The sequence below is a fragment of the Pagrus major genome, chromosome 3, assembly GCF_040436345.1.
Source record: "Pagrus major chromosome 3, Pma_NU_1.0".
Classification (NCBI taxonomy): domain Eukaryota; kingdom Metazoa; phylum Chordata; class Actinopteri; order Spariformes; family Sparidae; genus Pagrus; species Pagrus major.
In genome coordinates, this window is record NC_133217.1 from 21186923 (window position 1) to 21210595 (window position 23673).

At 38.7% G+C, this 23673-nt stretch overlaps 1 protein-coding gene across 4 annotated transcripts in view; it reads right to left on the reverse strand.

Moving 5' to 3' along the window:
- phf14 (PHD finger protein 14) overlaps window positions 1–23673 on the reverse strand; it is a 121305-nt gene that overhangs the window by 42393 nt on the left and 55239 nt on the right. Inside the window, exons 14-17 of one of the 4 annotated variants that reach the window (XM_073463082.1) lie at window positions 17839–17989; window positions 10727–10789; window positions 6963–7084; window positions 4143–4589 (exon numbers count right to left, since the gene is read on the reverse strand). In XM_073463082.1, the coding sequence (XP_073319183.1) occupies window positions 4583–4589; window positions 6963–7084; window positions 10727–10789; window positions 17839–17989 (343 nt within the window). In that variant the 3' untranslated portion in view covers window positions 4143–4582. Of the gene's footprint in view, window positions 1–4142; window positions 4590–6962; window positions 7085–10726; window positions 10790–17826; window positions 17990–23673 lie in introns of those variants that run through there. The other 3 variants (XM_073463081.1, XM_073463080.1, XM_073463079.1) reach the window with 3 other exon arrangements.

The following is a 23673-nucleotide window of genomic DNA, read 5'->3' on the forward strand; positions in this document are numbered from 1 at the left end:
TGACGAATACATGGTTTATAAAAAAAATCATTGTTTGGTAACAGTGAAATAACTATTAACTGAAGTTGAACTATAAATTTACCATTTATTAATGATGGATATAAAAAAAAATTCTTAAGCACGATCCACTTACTGGAAATTTCCCAGGGTTTTCAGCCATACCTTCCGGCCATCAGCAGATTGTTCACTTGTTCTGTTCTTGATGACAACTGAGAAAACTATCGAGTATATTTTTTTTTGTCAAATGGTGTTTCTGAAGTCAGTAATGAAGCTAAAAACTCAAGTACTGCCAATGACGTGGGTCCGATGTGGTTGATTCATAATGCTTCCAGTGGCCCTCCTTACCTTTTTTCTTACCCCACCATCAAGCCCCATCAAGGTTAGAACCAGACCAACAAATATTAGCTAACAATAGGTGTATTGACATATATGTAGGATGATATGTGACAAAAACATTGCTGTACAGAAAGAGCAAACATGTTTGAGTCTTCAGCAGCATTGTATGTCAACCAGAAAGCACTGACAAGTTTATATTTACACTAATTGTTAAAGACCCAAATTTAAAGGATTTTTTTTATAAAAAATGTGTTTATGTTATGTACAAAATATCATTTTGACGAGACATCGTTCAATCAACATCTAGTTGCCAGGCTTTGATTAAATTTACTGAGCAAAGTCTTGCTCTCAAGAGGATGAGCCATTTACATTTTGGACAATATGTGACACCTTTGTCTAGCGCTGACCTCAGGCCAAGATGTAAATTTCAGACACATCTTATTAAATGACATTAAGCGACAAACTGCAATGAAATTGTCCGACCATATTCATGCTCCTGAGAAGATTAACCCCACTGTATTTGTGTTCAATGGCCAATGGCTAATAAATTGGTTTGTCAGCGGGATTACATAAAAGCTATTGAACTGATTTCTCTGAAAACTTGGACTGGGACGATCCCCGAATAGACCCCATTAACTTCTGGTGTGGATACAGAAAAAGGGACGAATCAGGGAATTTTCTGTCACTTTCTTTAGCATTGGGAGCTTTTCGACTTTTTTGTGCCTAATAATGCATGGATATTGATGAAGAAAATCTGACATATTTAGGTGCTAGTATCAATGAGTGAGTACAATTTGATATGGAAATCTAGATCTGGTGATCTTAAATTATGGTTAGGCAGTTATGGGTGGTTATCAAGGGGCTATCAAGTTTAATATTGGATTAGGTTTGATTAAATTATAGGGAACTGTTGGGCTGTGGCTGAGGTATACGCTCTACTGTGTGCAATTCTAGGTCTTTCATAAAAAATCTTCAGTGTGGTTCAACTCTGATATGATGTGCTTTAGGTTACCATGCTCTAAATGGTTTTTAAGACATCTTGGTTATTTTTCAGATGTGCAAATTTTTCTATACCTGGGGAACAAAATTAGAAGTGTCACTTTAAATTTCAATCATGAAAATCGAAAGCAGGATCTGTGATTCTCCTTGTGTTTTTTTTTTCTCTCCACCTCAACTTGCTTGCATGTGTCCTTCAAAAACACTTCAAAGATAGCACAGCTTGCTTACTGGTAGCCTGCACTTATCCAGTATGCACGAACAGTCAACTGCCTGGTACCAGAAGTAACTGCAATATAGTCTGGTTTATTTTCTTTTTTAGAGATCTGTTATGATTTGTTTGGGAAGAGGGTTTACTGGGGACATATTAGAGAAACTGAACAATGCAACAAACTGAATTCTGTTTTTCTTTTTTTGTTTATCGTTGAATCACTGATGGATGGTATTTTTTGTTGAAATCTGAAATCTTTACGTTCTGTGAATATAATTTGAACTTGACTAATTGCAACGACATTAAACCAATCTTTACAGATCCAGATGCAAAGGTCTAACAATGCCATAGCCAGTCGGTGCTGAACAAAATGCTGTTGAATTAAATTGTGGATTTGGATTATTGTGACATCCCTATATGGCATGGAAATGTACAAAAGTTAAGGTCAAGATATTGGCAATCAGCAGCTTCAATACTGTGCACAAAGACATTTAGCTGTGTTTTAAAAAGTCGATGCTGATCAAACCTTGTCAGTTACTGCGGTAAAAAAATTCAACAGATCAGTGTCGACTATACTGTATGTGGGCTGAGAAGCAACATTTCGTCTGAGCCCCCCACCCCCCAACAAGAAGGCCACTTCCCAGGTGATAAATCACAGATGACAGAGGGCATTACACGCACAAACGGACCGCCGCTGCCGTACCTTTACAACAATTAATTAGCTGGCTGACACTCATTTATCACTGCGTCAATAAGGTGAAAAAGTCAAGAGTTTATTAAAGCTCTGCTGAATTTTCAAGAGCTATGGGCTATAGGCTGAGACACTTCACATACACAACAGCAGCCACATTCACATTCTTACTTCATACAGTATCACAGTAATACACTATACAGTACACAATTAATCAGAAACAGTCCCTTCAACGCATGTCTGTAAACAAATGTTTGGCAACTCAAAGAAAATATGGTAGTCACTGTAAGACTACACCACAAATCAGAGCTAAACTCTGTTCACAACACAAGCTTATGATATATAATCAAGTATGTAGGCACAAAAAGAAAAGACATGTATGTTTGACCTCTGCAATAAATACTGTACACACTGTCACACTACATAGTTACCTGGCATTCAAATTCTACAAGACCACATCACTTATTTTCAGTTTTAAATTACTGTACAGTTCTAAAAGTAAGTAGATATAGCCATGCATTGTTGAAGTGACATGCTGTCTTTGAGACTGAGTATGAGTGATAGGAAAGGACTGATCAGGTCACCAAGTCATACTACACTGAGATCTCCCCTCTAAAGACAAACCCAGCGTGGTGCTGATTCTGGACACACTGCAGGGAGACAAAAAGCAGGGAACTGCTTGGGCTTGACTGCTCCCAAAAGCATGCATATAGGACCCCGGATAGGCAAAAGAGTGACATATGAGGGCAGAATGTGACACTTGTCATGAGCCCTGACAGAGCAGCAAGCAGCTGTTGTTTTGACAGCACTGACTATGGTCCATCAGGGACACAGAGACAAAGCCGGGCTTCTTTCTGAGGACATGGCAGTTTCACTGTCACTTCAAGATATGAAGACAGACGAAGACTTCTAAATGCTTTGAAACACTAGAGACAGTTGGACTAATATTTAATTGCTATTACTGCTAACTACACTAGATTGTTTCTACTATAGATGCTTTATGGTAGCATCACTTAACTGCTACACTTGATACATATGAAACAGTAAGCTCTTCTATATACAACACTGACTTTTCTTAACTCTGGTCCTCCATTTACTTAGAAAACACAACATTCACGTCTGGGAAGTTCAAGTGCATCCTAAATGAACAGAATTCACATTGAAATGCTCAGGGTGATTGGGTGGTAGATGATTCAATCAATAATACTGATTGGTACTGATGGGAAGTCATATGGGGACAACAGAGCAGAGCACCAGCCTAGTACCAATGAAAAAAAAATAGTTGATCTACAAGAATTAACATACATGTTGGATGCAGGTGAGCCCCTAAAGGCATGGAGAGGAATTATTCGAGATAGCATCCAAAGTCAGAGGATGTAAAAATCAACTGAGCACAGCAGTTTTCTGCCTTTTATAGCAGCTTGAGTGTTTTGGTGTGTTTAAACACTGCAATCAACGAGCATAGAGTCTTATACTTATTTATTACAGAGGGAAGCTCAGTTACCATGTGAGCAGTCCAGAGGCTTGTAAGCTTTGGACAAACTTATTATACTCAACAGCTGCATTTGAACACAATCTTAAAGATTCCATGGGTGCTTGAGCTATCTAGAAAGTTTACTCTTCATTAAAATCTGTGGATGGCAATCTACGTGTCAATAGTGGGTATACTGTCCTATCAAACCAGTTTGATTTGATTTACTTCATAGCTGATAGATCCCTCACTGTCCAACATCCTGTTTCTAAAGGAAATACATTACATTAATAATGCTATCTCTAACCCCATTACATTACTAACCTTAACCCTAAGTACACCATTTCATGGACTCAATGTCATGCAAATTAAATCTGGAACAGTTGCATCCATCATTTGGCTTGATGGTAAGCTCTCCAGTCATTCTATTCTTGTTTGTGTTTAATGCTACCTAATTAGTGCAACAGAGGTGTTGTGTTAATGGGCCAAAATGGTTTAATACTCAATAATAATTAATCAATAATTGTATGAACACAAAACGTTTTCTTTCTTGGTCAAAACTTTGTAGATTAAGACAATTGCATAGGTGCAACTGGTGCCACAATTGGTTAATTGTGGAGTGTAAAGACAGCTAAGAGTCCAACATTAAATAAAGAATTTGGGCTCCAACAACACTCTAGACAGTTCCACCCAATTTTCATTGGACAGTTGTTGGTCCAGTTTGGTTCAGAGGTGGTTGCGGGGCAGCATGGCGGTCTCGTTCTTCAGCCTGACTCGAGCGCCTTTCTTCAAACGCCTCAATCTGCCTCTCTCTGTCTCTAAGCCAATGGTCATCTGGCCCGAGTTTTTATGGGAGGTGAGGTGGCTGCCCCGGCTCTCAAAACCTGTGCAATGCAAAGATAGAAAGAGTCAGGGCAGCACACCTCACACCCCGACCAGCATCCCTTACAACTTCACACTTACTCAAGAGCATGACAAATAAAACACAAACGCTTTGTTTTTTTCAAGTGTTGGGCTTTTTCTTTCATCCATTTCCATGATACTGCTCTTACCATGGACATAGTATCATTTTTAAGAGCAGCACAGGATGTCACTGCATACACGTAAATGGAAAAGTATAAAGTTTCTTGATGCTTCCTGTCTAGACAACCTGCAGTGTAATGTTGTGAATAAAGGCAAAAGAGTGGGTAAAAAAAATGTGGGTATGGTGGGTGATGACCTTTCTGATCTTATTTTCAGTGTTTTGCACATTTTGACTAGTCTTATCAGTACAACAACAGTCATGCCATAATCACTACTCTGCTGTTTTAAGTTCTGTATAATTATTTTAAATCTACTTGCTGTTTTTCATATCGCTGTTGAAGGATAAAAACGGCAAAGTCAATGGAATGCAACACTTTCTGTACGTGTATTGCATGAAATGCCTACTAAGAAAGGAAGGGATTTAGGGTTGCAACAACTATGTTCTTCATTGATCAATCTGCCAGTTATTTTTCGATTTATTGATTAAAACATTAGAAGATAAATTATCTAAATAGTTGGTGGCCCAAAGTGGGCTGCCATATAGAGTTTAGTTTGGCACAAAAAAATATGTAAAGAAAATTATAATATGAATTGCTGTCTAATTATATTTTTTTCATAATCTGAGCACAGTGGGCAGAGTAGCAATTTGTGTAGGAAGACAGTCAGTTAAGAGAACTTGGGACCATTGTAAAAAAATAAATAAAAAAAAAACATTAAGGAACATCAAAAAATCATCCAAATAAACAAAAATATTTATTTCACCTGTTCATATATCATAAACTCAGGAGAGAAAATAATTAAGATCAGACTTAGGTCAGAAAATGGGTCATTAGAATTGTTTTTCTCGCAGCCTGTCTAGGCTTCTGTATAGTACTATTTCACATCTTAACATACAAGACAATATGTGTTACCTTTTGGCCTGTGGTCCACCATTAATTTTAAATTTTGACACTCAGAGGAAATGTTTGGTCACCTCTGGACTGATTGTTTAAATGGGGAAGGATTATGTTCTTTATATTTAGGGAATTAGAAACATCTGTGCAGGAGCTGCTGACTTCCATTGATAGCAGTTTAACAGCTATCGAAAAAAACAGCAAAGTAGAAGCTGGTGGAATAAAGTAGTGAATGACCATTGTATTTCTTGCCTTACTCAACAGAGTGGCAAGACTGTTGTTATAGTAATGGAATCAGTGCTGTAGAATGTGCATTAGTCAAAATGTATCAAGACAACAGGTAAAGATGAAGGAAGTGTGGATGTTTGTATCAACAGCAAATAAAAGCAGGAGCACATGTGAAGGAGAGAAAGGAATGAGAGATGTCCTGTTAAAATGATAAAACTTGCTTAAAAACATGAAATAAATGTTCAATGCTTGTCTTGAATAAAACAGAGTTTCAAGGCTTCATTCCACTATTTGAGATGTAGGCTTCTGTAAATAATTGGTAGAATGTAAAAAGATTTAGAAGGGTGTCACGCTCAAAATGGTAAACACTGAACTGTTTTAACATAACAATTCAAAAAGCCAGAAACTGGTTTAGGTTACAATAAGCCAATGAAACTTTTGGAAAGCCAATATTAAATTCATGAAGGAAATTCTGGTGACAATGGAGAATTCTTTTTACAGTTATCACATGACAATGTGCTGACCTGGTGGCTGCTGTGATCTAGGTTTATATTTTCTCACAGAATACCAATGTCAAAGAAGAATCCTGCTGATTAGGAGCCTGACACCTGAAATCCTATGAAAGGAGCAGAATAAATTGTGCTATTCATTATGCCTTAATGAACTGTGCAAATGTATGTGGCAGGTCAATATAGGGGGCCTATGGAGAAGATACCCTCAGCCCCCTCATTCTGCAGAGCCGAGGCGGCCAGGCCCTAATGAAGACTGAACTTTAATCATCAGGAGGATATGGCTTCCTCACGAGACCAACACACACACACAGACAAACACAGAGCATGTTTAATAACCCCCCGCTCTCGCTCTCTGAGACACACACACACACACACACACACACACACACACACACACACACACACACACACACACACACACACACACACACACACACACACACACACACACACACACACACACACACACACACACACACACACACACACACACACACACACACACACACACACACACACACACACACACACACACACACACACACACACACACACACACACACACACACACACACACACACACACACACACGTTCCCTCACCTCACAAGGTTTTCGTTGTCACCCGGTCCTTTGCAGGTTGTACACTCAGTCCTTGTGTCATCTGCTTTGGGTTTTTTCTGCATTGCAGACTGCCGTTGTCGGCGTTCCCGTGGCAGTGGTTCCTATGGAAACACAGCTGATTAGAATCGAGAGCTGTATGGGCACTTGGTGCTGGTTGGATTGTATAAAGGAATGAAATGTTAAACTGGAGAGAGATGGAGAAAACATTACAGCAATTTTTTTTTCTGAATACAATTCATGAAAGTGACTGTCTTCAGTTGACATTTCTGAACTTAAAGCAAATATGCATACAGTTTGTTTGCATATTGCAGATAGTTTTTTATGACCTTAATCTATGTTAATAAAAAAAAGTCACTCCCAAAGAGAATTTACACATTCGGAAGTTAGCCGGCTCAGTCAGCAGGAGTCTCTCGTGCACACGGTCTATGGGCCGCACAATGTGGAAGCTATGTGGAAGAGCCCCAGCCGGAAGCTGAGCGTTTTTGGGTTCATGCGCCACTGAGCAGTTTTCACAGGAATAAATGGGGCTCTGCCTCCAAGGATGTGTCCAGTAGTAATAGGTCCATGCATAGAGCATGCGCACTAGAGATTTCCACTGACCGAGCGAGCTAACTTCTGATTAAGCACCCAGCTAACTTGAATGGGAATAAAGTTATTAAATTGTGCAGCTCTTCTAAGCTTTCCAAATTTTATTGGAATGGTTCAAATTAGTGATAGTGAAATGAGTCATTTCCCGGGGGTCGTAACACTCAAAACAAACCACCGTTTTACAGAAAATTATTTCACAATGTAAGCTTATGGGAAAAAGTCTTTTTGGGCCACAGTGCATTACGTGATGATGTAAAAATAGGGTTTGGCCACTATGTGGCTTCAAAGGATGGCAATCTTCCTGGGCGCCTGGAGTGGCATGTAAAAAAGCACAGCATGCTAGTGGTTCAAAGATATTGTCGCCCATATGGACATATTTTTGAGTTTCAGAGGAAGACAACACAATTGAAATACATGTTCCTCAAGGTTTCCGAGAGGAGGAAAAAAGTCTCTGTTATAACACAACAAATCTTTTAAATCACTTAAAAAGTTGTCATCGCCACGAAAGTGTATTAAAGGGATACAGAGCAGCAGCAGCTAGCTTTAACACACTAAAAAAGATGAGTTCTCCACTCCACACTAGTGTCTATTCAACAGGCATTTGAAATCTGCAGGAAGTTTTCTAAAGATAACAGTAAGGCAAAGCACTAACTGACAAAATCACAGAATTTATTGCACTTGAGGACCAGCCCCTTTCCATGGTTGAAAACCAAGGACTTTGCTGGCTAATGGCACATTAAGCAGCCATAGGCTTTCCGTTGTACTGTGTATTGAGTATTTAATACAAGTGACACGTCTCATTTGACAGTTTTTGGCAAAGCATTTATTTCAAAGAACAAAATGGTCTATAGAAGCCAAAGTATGTTTTACGTTTTTCAATGGGAGTGAAAAAAATCCATATTGTGCATCCCTGATAAACATGTTTCATTTAATATAAATCCTTAACAATAAAAGCCCACCATAAGTTTGTTTTTTGAGAGCTTTTATTCTAAAGTTGTAAAACCAGGAAATGTTGGCCTTTTACCAGCAGTAACTTAATCCACACAAATCCTGAAATAAAAGGAAAGAAAATAAAGCAAATTTCTGAAAGACCAAACAGGGACACAGGAGAGAAACTAAACTTCAAACCACAGAGATTCGGTTAGAAGCAACAAAAGTACTGAGAGCTGAAGATGAGGACTTTTAAAAACGCTTTTCTCTCTGGTCTCAGTATCAATATTAAAACACAGGATTGTTTGAGGGGGTTTGCAACCCGCTCAAAGGCGGGTCCGGAGCACTCTACTCCGCTCCAGAGACAGTCCATCTCAGCCATGGCTCAGCACAATTTGGCACAGTTAAACTGGTAATGGAACCGCACATCAGCGCTGCACAGTTTGACTCAGGGCCAAAAGTGCCACAGATAAGCCCCATTAGTTTTCCTGGATCAGATCTCTTGTCAAGAGAGAAAGAGTTGACAAGAGTGAGTGATCAATCTCATATCCGTGTGTTAACTACAGAGCTGGAGTCAGGACATGGTCAGCCTAGCGTAGAGACTAGTAGCAGGGAGAAACAGCTAGTCTGGAACTCTCCAAAACTCAAAACTACACTAACATCTCAACAGGTCATCAATTAACACATTATCTGTGTTTTCCATCTAATTGTCAGGTGATGGACACAGACATTGAAGCATAGGACTCCGAAGGACAAGAAACAAAAGAACCAAGTTTGTCATACAAAGGTGAAGGTACTACTAATTGATACATTTTCAAATATGGGAGTATGGCCTTCTCCAGGAGCACCCAGTGTAAGAATGTGTGAGAAAGCATGCATACTTACTTGTGTTGTAAAGCATTTTAAGTAGTCAGAAAAACTAGAAAAGCGCTGTATAAAGGCAGAGCATCTTCCATTTAAAGTAAGGTCTCTCATCAATAACAAATCACATACTGCTTCATCTGGTATACGGTGGTCCACCACTGTATTCATGGTTGCACTTATTTATTCATTTGAATGTTTAGTAATTATAAGTTGTGGGTGTAGTCATATATGATGGAGTTGACTACTGTATGAAGTATTATGGTCACTGAAAAAATGTCAAGAACTTAGCAGCAACCTCGAGAATCATTTTCCCTTTTTTAAGAGTGGTGCCCAGAGGTAAATTTAATGCAAGTTAAATTGTTACTCAGTATAATTCTGATTATTTCTTACAGCCAAAGTTGACTGAAATCATTCTACTTCATCTTTGCATCAATTTGTGTTAACAATGCATTTGGTTGCACGTGGGAAGGCCTTATACATCTTATTTCTTACACAGAGCTTACTGGCCCGAGTGAGGCTTATTAACCAAGCTCTGTCAAAAATAATCAGTTGATGTCCAGTCAAAGCTAGACTAACACCTCCTGCCTCCAGCTCTGTAGTTAACATAAAACCATTCTTTCACTCTTGTAAAGAATGCAAAAAAGGGAATTTTACAAAATGTTGACTTATTTTTCTCTGCTGGAGCCAGCCAGCAGTGAAATGATTTCTGAGTCTGTGAATCCATTGACATAAAGTAATCAAGTGTCTTAATTATTTATCAAGTAAATACAACAAACATTGCTTTGCACAGCTTCATATCGAAAGCAAAAGTTACATGCTTCCTCAATAAATGTAACACTTCAGCTATCTTGAAACTGAATCTCTGAAATTTCATATTATGTTTGGCACTTATTACACTAAATAATCAAAATTAATAAAGGATTAATGATTAAACCACAGAAAATAAGTAAGTAAAAAAGTTATTACTGCCCTTCTACTGACTAAAAACATGTATAATAATGCCCCTAGTTACCAGGGCTTAGGAGGGTAGCAGCTCTGTAGGTCAGGTTGAGGCAGGTTTCTTTTTGAATTTCATATTCTGATTATTACATTACTCCCCCACAATACTGTAATGATTTCTCTGACTTGGTATATAAAAAGCCGTGTAGTAATAAAAACACATTTACTAAGATATCTGAGGTTGATGAAATCCATTTACTGATATCTTACTTTTCATAGAAGGGTCAATATTGTTAGATATACGCAATACGGTAAGTTGGTAAGAGCAAAGCTGAACTGGTGCATACAGACTTGGAATATGTCAGTAGCATGTAAGCTGGAACAACAGCAGTAGTTTTCTGTAGAATAATTATGTGACAAACCTCGATTTTATCTTCTCGATCCTCACAGATGGGAACTCTCTTCCTCTTCTGCCCCCTGGTTCTCTGCAAAACAAAAACATTTCACTCTTAAGCAGTGGTCAAAGGCACAAAGCACTACAATTCTTCAGTGAATTTTTTTTTCTTCGCACTTTCTTCTGAGTGGGTAAGATTTGAGGCCAGGTTTTGAGGGCTCTAATAGCCTATTAAAAAGGACAGTTGTTGTACATCAGTCACAGTCATTACTAGTATAGATGCAATACAACATCATGATGTAGCATAAAGGGACTCACAAACTCAGGTTCATTTTGCAACACTGGTGTTGTAAAATGATAGTTAAAATTATATCTAATTTTCATCATACAGACCAAACAGAATGACAACTAAAAACCAACTACCAAACACACATACACCACATTCAAAAACAACACCAACAAAAGACAACAACCACAGAAAGCCAGACCAGTAAGAGATATACACACCAAGTTTCAGCCTAAACAAGACATATGACAAGGAATGTCCCACCCGCATATCACATAGGGCCTTCTACTAAGATCCGGGAGACTTAAAATGTCTATTGTCTTTTCAAGATGTATCCCTGAGACAAGTTCCCAAATCCATCTTAAATTTTTTTTTAAAAAGTATGTTTTTATAAAGATGTATTTGAGATGAAATATGTATGCTGAGCCTAGTGGCCAGCATCTGTGCTACCACTCTCTAGTCATTGTTTAAAAGACTAAGGGTTGTATACACCAGCAGATCTGAGGCATCCCTACCTTTTTGAAGTATTAGACAAATATTATCCTCAAAGGATTATGGAAAAAATGTGTTAACAGTGGAACGTTTAATCATTCTTGACAACAAGGGGGTGATATAATCACAGTAGGTCTGATAAAACTGCACCAAACCCATCCAGGCCTGCCGCCTTACCGCTAGGACATTATTTAATTGCCCCTTTAATTTCTCTAATAGTGAAATTAGAATCCAGATCACTTTTAGCAGATTCACTGATTTTAGGTAAATTGACAGAATCCAGGAATTTCTCTATATCATCAACTGTTGCAGTACAGTTAGAAGGATATAACTGTTCATAGAGATCTCTTAAATAGTTATTTATATCTTGGTTAAGATTTCCCCAGATGACGACTTGATTTTGAAAATAGATCTACTTCCTGTGAACCCTGCAACAGCGTGGCCAACAACTTTCCTGGCTTGTCATTCAATTCAAATTGCTTTTGTCTCATCTTAATTATTTGCTTATTGACCTTTCACGGTTCTTTTCACGTTCATTCAAAGCTTCATCTGCGATCATTTTGCCTCTTACTAAAAAAGAATCTGAAACAGCACTATTATCATTAACTGATGAAAAATCGTCCATAGCTGCTTTCATATAATCCTGAAAATTAATATCTTGCAGATTTTGCAAGACCTTACAGAGTTTCTAGACAGAATAGCGACCACCCCTAGCTATGGTTAAGAATGTGGATTGACAAACATTTGAAAACCAATTTGACACGAGTCTGACAATAAAAGGTTAGTGTCCCCACCTTCGAGCTATTCCTAACTGTTCCTGCCTTTGCAAACACATAGGTCGTATATATCGCACAAAAAACAGGCCTGAAAACTTTGAGAGAGATTTGGAACATTCCCCATTCTGGCACAAACAACATATCCCAATGACCCTTTATTCATGCGGTCTCATTTGCTGACCTCTTTTTTCATTCTTGGACTCTCTCCTGGAAGTTATAGTGACAGGTAACCAAATGAAATGCACCATTACCTTCAGTAAAGTTGCAGATTTCTCTAGGTTTGAATATTGTTGGTAACATTTGGGATAATGTACACAACTCAACAAAATATATAACAAAGGTCTCGTCATTTTTAGACATTTTAATGTAGAAATCTTACATGTATATCTTTAAGAACCCCAGACTTCATTGCGCCCCACCCCTGAGACCAAACCTACATCGTTGGTAGAAAGAAATAGAAGGGAAAAGCTGAATTAACTTTTGTTCACAAGAAAGTTGACTGACAAACTCGGACACATTAAAGATGTGGTTTAGATTGTGAGGATTCAAAGCTGATCAGTTCAGTGCCCCTCTGTGTCCTAACCACTAATCTCTTCATTTCAACACAAGCAGGCAGCCTGACTGACAGCACTACTGGCTAGCCACCTCCACAACTAGTCATGCTGTGGCACTAAATATGACTGCTGTACATGCCAGGACACCGGTAACATTCCTTTACATTCTATCTATGGAAGTCAAAAAGGCTGGATAGATGTTTAGCAACACTACTATACACTACACTGCTCTGAAGTGTGTTTTCTCTTTGCAGAAGACTGAACCAAGCATGAAAGAAAAAAGAATCAAACATCTTCTTGTTGTTAGCAAGCGAGCGTCAGAGCTGCTGGGGAGGGTTTAAAAGGGGAAGAAAAATCGACAACATATTTAAACAGATTGTGAAAACAATTCCATCTGTCGCCTTTGGCTCACTACCACTCGCCAGATGGAGCACTTATCATTAAGAATGCTAACTGCAAGAAGCTGCCAATTGGCTCATATAGACCTTCACTATCTCTCCTGTGACTGTTCTGCCAAACAAAAGGCCTGACATTATTTAGTTATTTTTGCATTAAAGTAGTGTCTTGTTAAGTAATCTATAAGGCCAGGGGGGAGGGCAGAGTGCAGTTCAATAGCTGGTTCAGCTAAAAACACTCAGCCACACAGCATAGCTAATCTCAGGCTCTGCTCAGGTGAGGAAATTAAAACTGCAGGCAGTTTATAAGTCCCAGGCAAAATCAATCTTTTAATTAAGTACATCAGTGCATCTTTAACAAGCATGAATCATTTCACACAGGATTAGAGAAATTAACAGAGCATAGGGAGTGGTAGTAACCAGATATATTAACTTAATTCTCATAATTTCCAACTGATTAATGGCATATGTTCATATGGGACGTTTTAGTACTAACACTGTGGTGATAGGGGGCTGCAGTAAATCATAACCCATTAAGAGGAGTATTTTGTAGTACCACCTGCAGGTAGCCTCTCCAAACCTGAATTTCCCCTTAAATATTAATAGAAAGTACATAACATCATTTGCTCCCTTGTTCTTTTTTGCATATATATTTTTTTCTTTTTAAAAACTTTGCATGTCATTGCATGATTTTGCACAGCCCATCTCAAACACTCTTGTATCCAGACTGAGTGTGCTATGGAGCATTAATTTTACAGCTGCCACATTACATACATGTTAAATCAAATGGAGCTCACAGGTTGACTTTAAAGGTTTTCCTCCAGTCGGCACTACCAACTACAGGCCATGAATAACAACCACAAGACTCTCAGCTTCATCAAAGTGGCACTGGTCCATGTTAGCCCTTTTGGGCAAATGTAAATGTGTGTATGTGCGCACACACGCTCCATCCCTACATAAGAACTACCCAACACCCACATACACTCTGCAGCCTCAGAGGCCAGCAGGAGGTCGATTAGCCAGTCCTGATAAATTGTAACATGGCTTTAGAGAAGTGCCAGTGCCTGGGTGCCCTGGTAAAAGCATTAAAAATGCAAAGCAGGGTCCTTTTAGAATCTGCCATTGCAGGCCTTGCATTTGAAGATAAATGCTGCACTGAAGTGCCTTGGCCTAGTGGCTGTGGCTGTGAGAAAAATCAGAAAGCTGCTTAATCCCTGAGAGCTCCAGCAGGGTCTTCGGCACATGTCTGGGTCCTGGTTTCCAAACTTGAACAGAAAAACACATTAACCCAGACTGCCACTGTGCTCTAACACTCCACTATTTCCCCTCTAAAACAGATATAGTGCAGGGAGGGGAGAAGTGGTTGAGACGCTCCTCCTTTCCTTTGTTCATTTCTCTATTTTCAACAGAGACTGTAGTCAGGAGCAGCTTCAGTGGAATTGACTCTGCTGTGAGCGTCCACAGTCACAAGAGGAAAGTTCCCTCCAGTCCCAGGTGAGTGGCACAGGGTCACATATTGACAGTGGAGGAAAAAAAGGGAAGTGAAAGACAAGCCCAGCCCTCCCCCCCTTCCTCACCACCGAGCTGTCAGATATCAATCTGGAGTGCTTCTTGAGGGAGCAGGGAAGCTGCTCTGTATCGCAGGATCAGAGCATGGTCGGTACAGATAAGTCAGATCCAGTGAGGGATGGAGAGAGGGTTCTGTCCCCTCTCACAGCTGACACAAAATGTTACACCGTCGCTCTTCTATGGTCACAGAAAGAAGTCAAAGGGAAACAGCCAGAAGATTTATGGCAACGCTGACACAAAATTGACTTCACCAACTGTGTGAACATCTTCTGTCATTGATTCTCAACATTTGAACATCAATTTCGGCTGTTAATAGTAATAATACACGTCTGTTGTTTTTAGCTTTCTCATCATCATGCTGTATTAGGTCATATTTTGTGTTTTGCCCACTATTGAAGACATTCTGGGTCAAAATAAAAGAAAAAAGATACCATTAAAAGCCTCTTGTGTTTGTATGTATGATTTTACTTGGTAAAGTTCCAACAATACTCAGTTTAAGAATAAAAATTCACAGAAAGTTTTGAGGATGTACGTTAACTTATGTAAATTATGATTCAAAGAAAACCATATCTGTGCATGCAGGACTGGACAGTAAAAATTCTGCGTCGATGCAGAGATAGAGCATAATGGAGAGTTTGCATCTTGTGTTGATTGTCTGGCCTCAGCTGGACAATAAAGTTGTAAAGTTACGCTGCAACATCAATGGCACGTTTGAATTGTAAGTGGACATGAGGGTAACTTTACTCATGTTGGGAGATAAGGGAAGGAGGCAAAGAGTTTTGAAAGTGGACATATTCGATTTTATGAACTTGCTGGGAAACATGAACTGGACAAGACACAGAGCCGAGCTAATCAGCCTAGAATTGATGAGGCACTGTCAACTTCACCGTCCAATCCCAAGAAAGGTATGTGCAGCAGAGTCATGTTTGTGATGTTTTCCACGTTCAGTAAGTGCCCTGTCTTAGAGCTGCTATGTGAAAATAATATATTTGTAGATTACAGCACACTTTTAATGCACTGCAGATGTATTTATGTTTTGTTTTTGTAATATTTATTTAGTGAGGTGGGTCACACAGATACTGGTATTAAAAGATACAGCATTCATATTGTAGACAGTTCTAGCATGATTTTTAAGGACTTTCTAAATAAATGGGGAATTTAAATGATTGAAAAAGTAGCCATGTGCAGCAATGTTGAAAATTGAGAATGCCATGCATTGAGTTGCATTAAGATACATAGAGCATCACTTTGCATTCAAATCATTGGCAGCTGAATCGTGAGGCCAGTGAAGATTCAAACTTCCACTGGAAAGGACATGGAAATAAGTTCACCTAGTATACTTGTATACATTTAAGAAAATATAATTTTTTAAAAGAAAAGTTAGCTCTGGACAAATAACAATAATTTCTCCATGCTATTAGCAAGTACAAAGAGCATTTTTTAATCTGGCTCTGCCCAGGGCCCCATGTCCCTGGCTTTTTATTCTGATAGGAAAGTGGCGATAACACACAGCAGAGTGCTGGGATGAAAAAAGTGCTGAACGTGGGTTTTCACCGAGACCAGCTAGGTAGCTAACTTAGCTACGTTAGCTGAGGGTTGGCTTGATAGCTGTTGACAAGGGTAAAATGTGTAGAGTGATAAAAGGACAACAGTCACTGACAACATTCAGTGTCTGACTGATCTGCTCCCACACACAAACTTTTCTGTCTGTACTATGATAGTTTCTGGCCTAAACATCTGTGAATACAAGATGCTTCCCCCTGTCGGATGAACAGTCAAGCTTTCTGAATCACAAGCTCATGATCAATATGCTAACATTAACGTCTAACTTGACAGTATCAGATGCTATGCCTCACTCCTCATCACGGGGCTTATCAGCGTCTTAGCATTTTTATTATTACTTAGTAAATCTATACATTTTTTTCTGTGAATGCTCTCTAGTGGACAGAACGTATAACAACCACATGTTGATAGTGGCATTGGCAATGCATAAGCCTGTGTATACAGTGTAGAAGTACATAGTGCATATTGATAATAATAAATAAATAAATACATTTGAGCTTTAATTCAAATATAATTCAATATTAAAAATAATAAGGAATGAAAACTGAACGGGATTATAGATGAAGATTGACAGCACTAGACCTGTCCTTTAACTTCTTAATAAGTCTGGACTGACATTTAAATGCACTTGCCTGAAATCATCTCTCTATCTTCTAGAGATTTCATCTTAATGAAAAGTGCACAAATCAATAATTTTTTCATGAAACTACTCTAAGTTAGAAAATCCACATCACGTAGTGCAGTGAATGCAGACATCAATGCTTTAATTCTGCAGAGGCCTGATGCTTCATTACCTGACTGAGCTGTAGGCTGAGACTCTAGCCTGTTGAGTTGGAGCTTCTGCTTCTTCATACTTCTGTAGGCCTATTTTAAAAAAAACCTGTGAACTACTAGACTGCCCTGCAGATACAATGCAAACCAAATTTAAGTCTTGCTTTTTTTACAAGAATTTGTGAGGAGTGTGTGACAGAAGACTGATTTTAAGACTTCCTTCTAGGAAGCCTTTTGTTTCAAATTATTTCCCCAGGCTCTTTCCTTCCTGCTCTTGTTTCTTGCTTCTTATCAAATGAAGTGATGATACAACAAACAATAACAATCATTTTCTCATTTGTGTGGATTGGATGCATCCTGCCTCAGTTCCATCAAGAGGAGGTCCACGTCTGTTTATTGTTCCACTGACTTTTATATTTTAACAAAGTGCTTTTGATTACAATTTTTTTATTTTGTGCTCCTGGGAACACTAACATTATCACCTTGTGCAACTTTGTGAAGCCTTAAGGAGAGCATGAGATTAATGAGAACTCAAGTTAATTATTTGAGATCAATACAGATCAACCAATAAGCCAACACTGAAATCAGTTACACTCTAATTAGAGTGGAGGACGAGTTGAGCATACAAATCTGTTATTATAGCCGTAACAAGAGAAGTTTTTGTTTTCAGGATGAAATACATTTCTGATCACATTTTATATTTCCAGTGTGCTGATACACACCGTGCCTCTCACTTGATGTTTCTTGGGCTCTGGCGACATCTCCTGTGGGATAAATTTGATTGGTCCCTTGATCTGCCTCCTGGACCTCTTCGTGCCATCCGGTAGCGTCTCCATGGCAATATCAGCCTCATCACTGCTGGCCTGATCACACTCGGAGCATTGCCTGAGGAGACGGAAGACAGCTCTTCTCAATGAACTGTATTGATTTTATTATCACAGGCCCAAATCTTTAGTTTACACTGAAAAAGAAAAACAGGCCCTCACAGCTGCTTATGATCAAAAGGTAAAAAACATGAGCAGCATTGCTCGTGACAAAAAAGAAAGAAAGAAGAAACCACCATACCAATATGTTGGACTTCTTTCTGATAAAGAACTATTTTTGCAAATTCTTAAATTTCCGCTGGTACTTAACGCTGTTCTTTGATACAGTTTGTCCTTAAACAGAATAAAGTAATCTGTAACTTTTATTGGTGATGAGCAGCAATTTAAAACATCTAGACAAATATATCTTCCCATTTCTTAACTTTGGACAGAGACAGGGTAGCTGTTTCCCCTTGTTTCCAGCCTTCATGCTAAGCTAGTCTAACCACATCCCAACTCCAGTTCTGTACATGTTGACAATACAGAGATGCTTCACAGAGATTATCCACCATGGTAGCAGTGTGGCTCGAGGAATGACAACGTCCGTTGATCAATCTTTGGTCCAACCTGAGATATCTTTACAAATATTCTACTGAATATTGACTTGCCAGTAGATCTGATAGTATTTAGTATTTAGAAACAAAGCAACTGTTTGGAAACCAACAAAATCACCATGTTAGCTAGGTAGAGCTGATATATGGAATTCCGTGAGAAATTGCATCCACTGACTTTTCAACCCCCACCATCATCGGATCAGAATTTGTATTTGTCCCATACTTTGTTTTATATCTAACCACCTGAAAAACTAAGGACAGTCCCATTACCCCCAGGTGTACTTTTTTATGCTAACAAGCTAGTGTCAGAATGCTAACAGGCTAAACTAAGATGATGAGCATGGTCAACATTATACCCTCTCAACATCATTATCATTAAGAGCAAGAGCATGCTAGTACTAGAAATTAGCATCACTTTGCCTAAATGAAGTCTCACATAGCCTCTATTGTAGCATGGCTGCAGAATCTTGTTGAGAGATAATTAGTAGTGTGTGTTATTGCTGTAGCTTATGACTGCATTATATCAAAAAGTGTTCCTGTAAATATAATGGTATGTTGTGGACCTGTTTCACTGAGAAGTACCAGGACCTAAACTCAACTTAATCTCTAGTTCCTGTCACTCAGTATGATTGGCCATTACCGGTGACCAGTGGATGGCCTATAACGATTACGGGAAATACTGTAGTTCATTTTCAGTTGGATTTTATGGAGCACTTTATTTTGAGATTTGTTTGAGTGAGGGAAGGACCTGTAACCTTGTGCAGTAAGGTAAAATGTAATGTTTACTCGTCTTGTTTAATCATTCATTTTTTATCATGAATATATAAATAATAATAATAATAATATACATTTTCCATTAAAAAATGTTTTTGTGTGTTGTCGATTTTAGTTCTCAGAAAGAAAGTTGGAATCAACCAAATCAGAATCAGCAGGTCAAACTTTTAAAATTGCAATCAGCGCATTTGTAATTTAAATCACATTAAAAATGTTTTACTTTAAAAATAATAGAGGTGACCAATTCAATTGGACACTGGGTGTGTATCATTTCAAATTTAAACCCTAAAACCATGCAGAAAACAGCAGTATATATACTGAGTGGAGACAACACTCATCACTGTGTTTCAGAGTGGATGATGGATAACACATACTGTACATTTATGGATGACCAGTACCAAACTCACTATTTCAATTCCTGGAATTGTTTCAGCATTTGAAAAAGTCTGCACCTTATCAGAGGTTCAAGCCAACAACAACCAATTTAGATAATGCTGAAATTTACTGCAGCAAGTCAAAGTTAGATGTGGAATGGATACTGCTTTACAATCAGTAATGAGGTTTCCAAAAACAAGCAGCTTCTGCCTCCTCTGTTTGTTGTACAAAGGAACAGAGTAACCTGCAGTCTCTGTGGCTTTTTGTATGCGCACAACTCTGTAATTAGTCATGACTCTCCACCCACACACTTAAATCATTCAACAGTTTCTAATTTTCACCCAATAAACCAAAAGATCTTCATGCCAAAAATGAATGCAAAATGAATTACTGTCACAAACAGATTGTTTTACACAAACACATTCTGTATTGTAACACCAGCTGCACCTCCTCAGTTCTTTCAGTTACTATAGAAAGAGAAGCTTCTCTCTTTTCCACTAAACGAGAAAATATCTTAGAACTATCACATGTGGAAGAACAGATGCACTACATCTCTCTAGATAAGGAACTGCAGTAGTTGAGGGAAGTGACTGTGACATTTCCACCATCTTAGCATCCGTCATCTGATAATCCAGCTGCCACCGACTGGCCTCAAATGTCAGGACTAATATGAATAAACAAACTGTGGATCCTAATGCTGCTCATAGTAGACAAAGAATGAATATGAAAAGCAATTTCAGTTCATACTCACAGGGTGAAGATGCTTTATGATGTTAGCATCAACTATTATTGTCAAAGTTATTATTCTCTAAATATGGAATAATGGATAACCAGTATCTCACACATATCGGACCAGTATGGCCCAACAGTATGCTAAACCCTATCCATCTGTCACTGTAACGTAAACAGAACCATTTGATTGGTGGACCTTGTTGGCTATTTTGGGTGCCTCTGCTTCTGGAATTTAACGTCCAATTCATTTTTCTCACAGACAATATGTGTGAGTCACAGTTGGAGTACTTCTGGGTGGATTGTAACACGAAACTCTCCTGGTTAAATCATTAGTACAAAAAATAAGTTTAAATAAGAAAATATCTGACTCTTTGATAAAAAGTCAAAGGTATAAGCCTATGTGTAAAAAACACTTCAATCACTGAGCTTAAAATTCTGTTAGGTGTGCTGCTAACACCAGGTGGAAGCTAAAGATTATAGTGTTGAGAAAGCTGAAAACACAATCTGGAATTTTTCAATGAATTCAGCAAGTAGTGAATGAAGCCAGTGTTTTGAATTCATGGTCTAGGTTTCTTTTCCTTTGTTTGACTAGTTTAAAATTAAACTCACCTGTCACATACTACCTTATGACACACCGCATTGTCAGAGTCGGCGATGTGACACGCCCCTTGTCCCCTGCTGTACACGCACACAATCTCTCTCTCTCTCTCTCTCTCACTCACTCACTCACTCACTCACTCACACACTCACACACACGCACACACACACACACACACGCACGCACACACACACACACACACACACACTCCAGTTTGCGGCCCCATGAATAACGTCGCCTCTCCCTCGTATCAAAGTGGGTGTCATTGTTTACAACTGCAATGAGGTGGAACTATCCTTCTGATCAGGAAAAGAAAAAAACACCATGAGAAACACTAAGTTCGCACTACAAGTTTTGAGACCAGATCTTTTATGTCCCAGTTTTTGGAGCTTGGTGACAAAAAGCCCCAGATCAGGGGCAGATCAGCACGCACTCTTGTGACCGGCGGTCGGTATGTGTGAACTGGTCAAAAGACCCAATCTGGGACAGCTCGGGGAGAATTTTCTCTACAGCACACCCATGGCAACAATCACCACAAATGGATTAAGCTAACAAAATTTTATACTAGGGATGCACCGAAACCGATACTGGCATCGGGTATCGGGCCGATACAGCGCTCATATGCTCGTACTCGCAAAAATTCACCGATACCACACACCGATACCACTTTATTGCATTAGGCCTTACATTGCATGAATCTGAAGGCAGCCATCAGAGGGCGGCTTGTCAGTGTCTAGGGGGAGATGTCGTGTCATATTTAGTTTGATTCAAATGTGGTGACTGTGCAAGATATTAAGTTGACTGTGTTAACTGTGTAATAAGTTTCATTGTTTAATTTGTCAAGTTTCATTTTGTCAAATGTGAAGACAGTGCCAATGTGGAGGCTTTTTGTTGACACAGGAAAAAATGATTATTTACATTTATTTTTATTTAATTTATTATCATTTGTTGTAACAAGCAGAGAAGAAAATAAATCCTGTCTTCCAATTCAGTGCATCTGTAACCTAATAGTTATTTTTGTGGTAGAAATATCGGTATCGGCAAGTACACAAATGAAAATATCCCTACTCTGTTTGAAAAACATGGTATGGGTGCATCCCTACTTTACACTCATATGTACACACATACATACATATATACACACATACATACACACATACATATACACATGTATACATATACACACACATATCATATGTACATACATACACACACACACACACACACACACACACACACACACACACACACACACACATATATAGTACTGTGCAAAAGTTTTAGGCAGGTGTGAAAAAATGCTGTAAACTAAGAATGCTTTAATAAATATAAATAATTGTTTATTTTTATCAATTTACAAAATGCAAAGTGAGCGAACAAAAGAAAAATCTAAATCAAATCAATATTTGGTGTTACTACCCTTTGCCTTCAAACCAGCATCAATTCTTATAGGTACAGTTGCAAAAAGGCAGGGATTTTATAGGATTACAGTCAGGTGTATGATCAACCAATTATACCAAACAGGTGCTAATGATCATCAATTTCACATGTAGGTTGAAACACAGTCATTAACTGAAACAGTTCTCCAAGATGTTTGGAATAACCTACCAGCCAAGTTCCTTCAAAAACTGTGTGCAAGTGTACCGAGAAGAATTGATGCTGTTTTGAAGGCAAAGGGTGGTCACACCAAATATTGATTCTATTTAGATTTCTCTTCTATTCATTCACTGCATTTTGTTGATTGATGAAAATAAAATATTAACACTTCCATTTTCTTAGTTTACAGCATTTTTTCACACCTGCCTTAAAATACATACATATATACATACACATATACACACACACACACACACACACATTATATATATATATATATATATATATATACATATACATATATATCATGTGGTGTTGTTTTCTCAGTTCAGTCTACGTCTTTATGATGCCTGCAGGGATGTCCTACAACATATGTAGTGTTGCCTGTGGACGCATATGCTACACACGCATAGCAAACAGTGGTGTGGTGAAATGCCGCAGGTTGGTGCGGCAGTGTGGGAGTAACTCCACGGTCCACATGTGTGACATGTTGGGAACCTCCGCTGATGAGTTTACTGAAAGGCAAAGCTGCTATGTTGTTCTGCTACTAGCATGCTGGACCTACTGGTGATTGTTTGTCCTCATCGACGGATTAAAAATAATATTAAAGTCATTACTGCCATTACTGTGTATTTAAAACTGGGGGACAAGACCGAACCAAGTGAAAGTGAAACTTTCGCTAAACGCTAAACTAACGCTAAACAGAGAAATGTCTGTTGTGTTCCCTCTGTAGTATTTATCCATGTCTAAATAACATGCCCTGCTACTGACCTGTTCTACTCTGCTTATGATCGCCAGTCATGTCTCTGCCACAGTAGGTTAATCATGCCTGTCCTAGAGTGACTTTCAGCATCCATAGATGTGTTTTAAACTGGTGCACAAAGCCAAACTGAGTGAACACTTTACACTCCACTGTGGCTTCAGTCGTAGTCTGACCGCCAGCTTATGTGACTGGCCACCGCAACGTGAAGTCGGGCTGTGTTTCTCCAAAAGTTGACTCAGTCTCAACTTTTTCGGCAGGCACCGCCGCAGCCAACATGGACTACCCTCATTAAAATGAATGGGAAAACCTGTGTT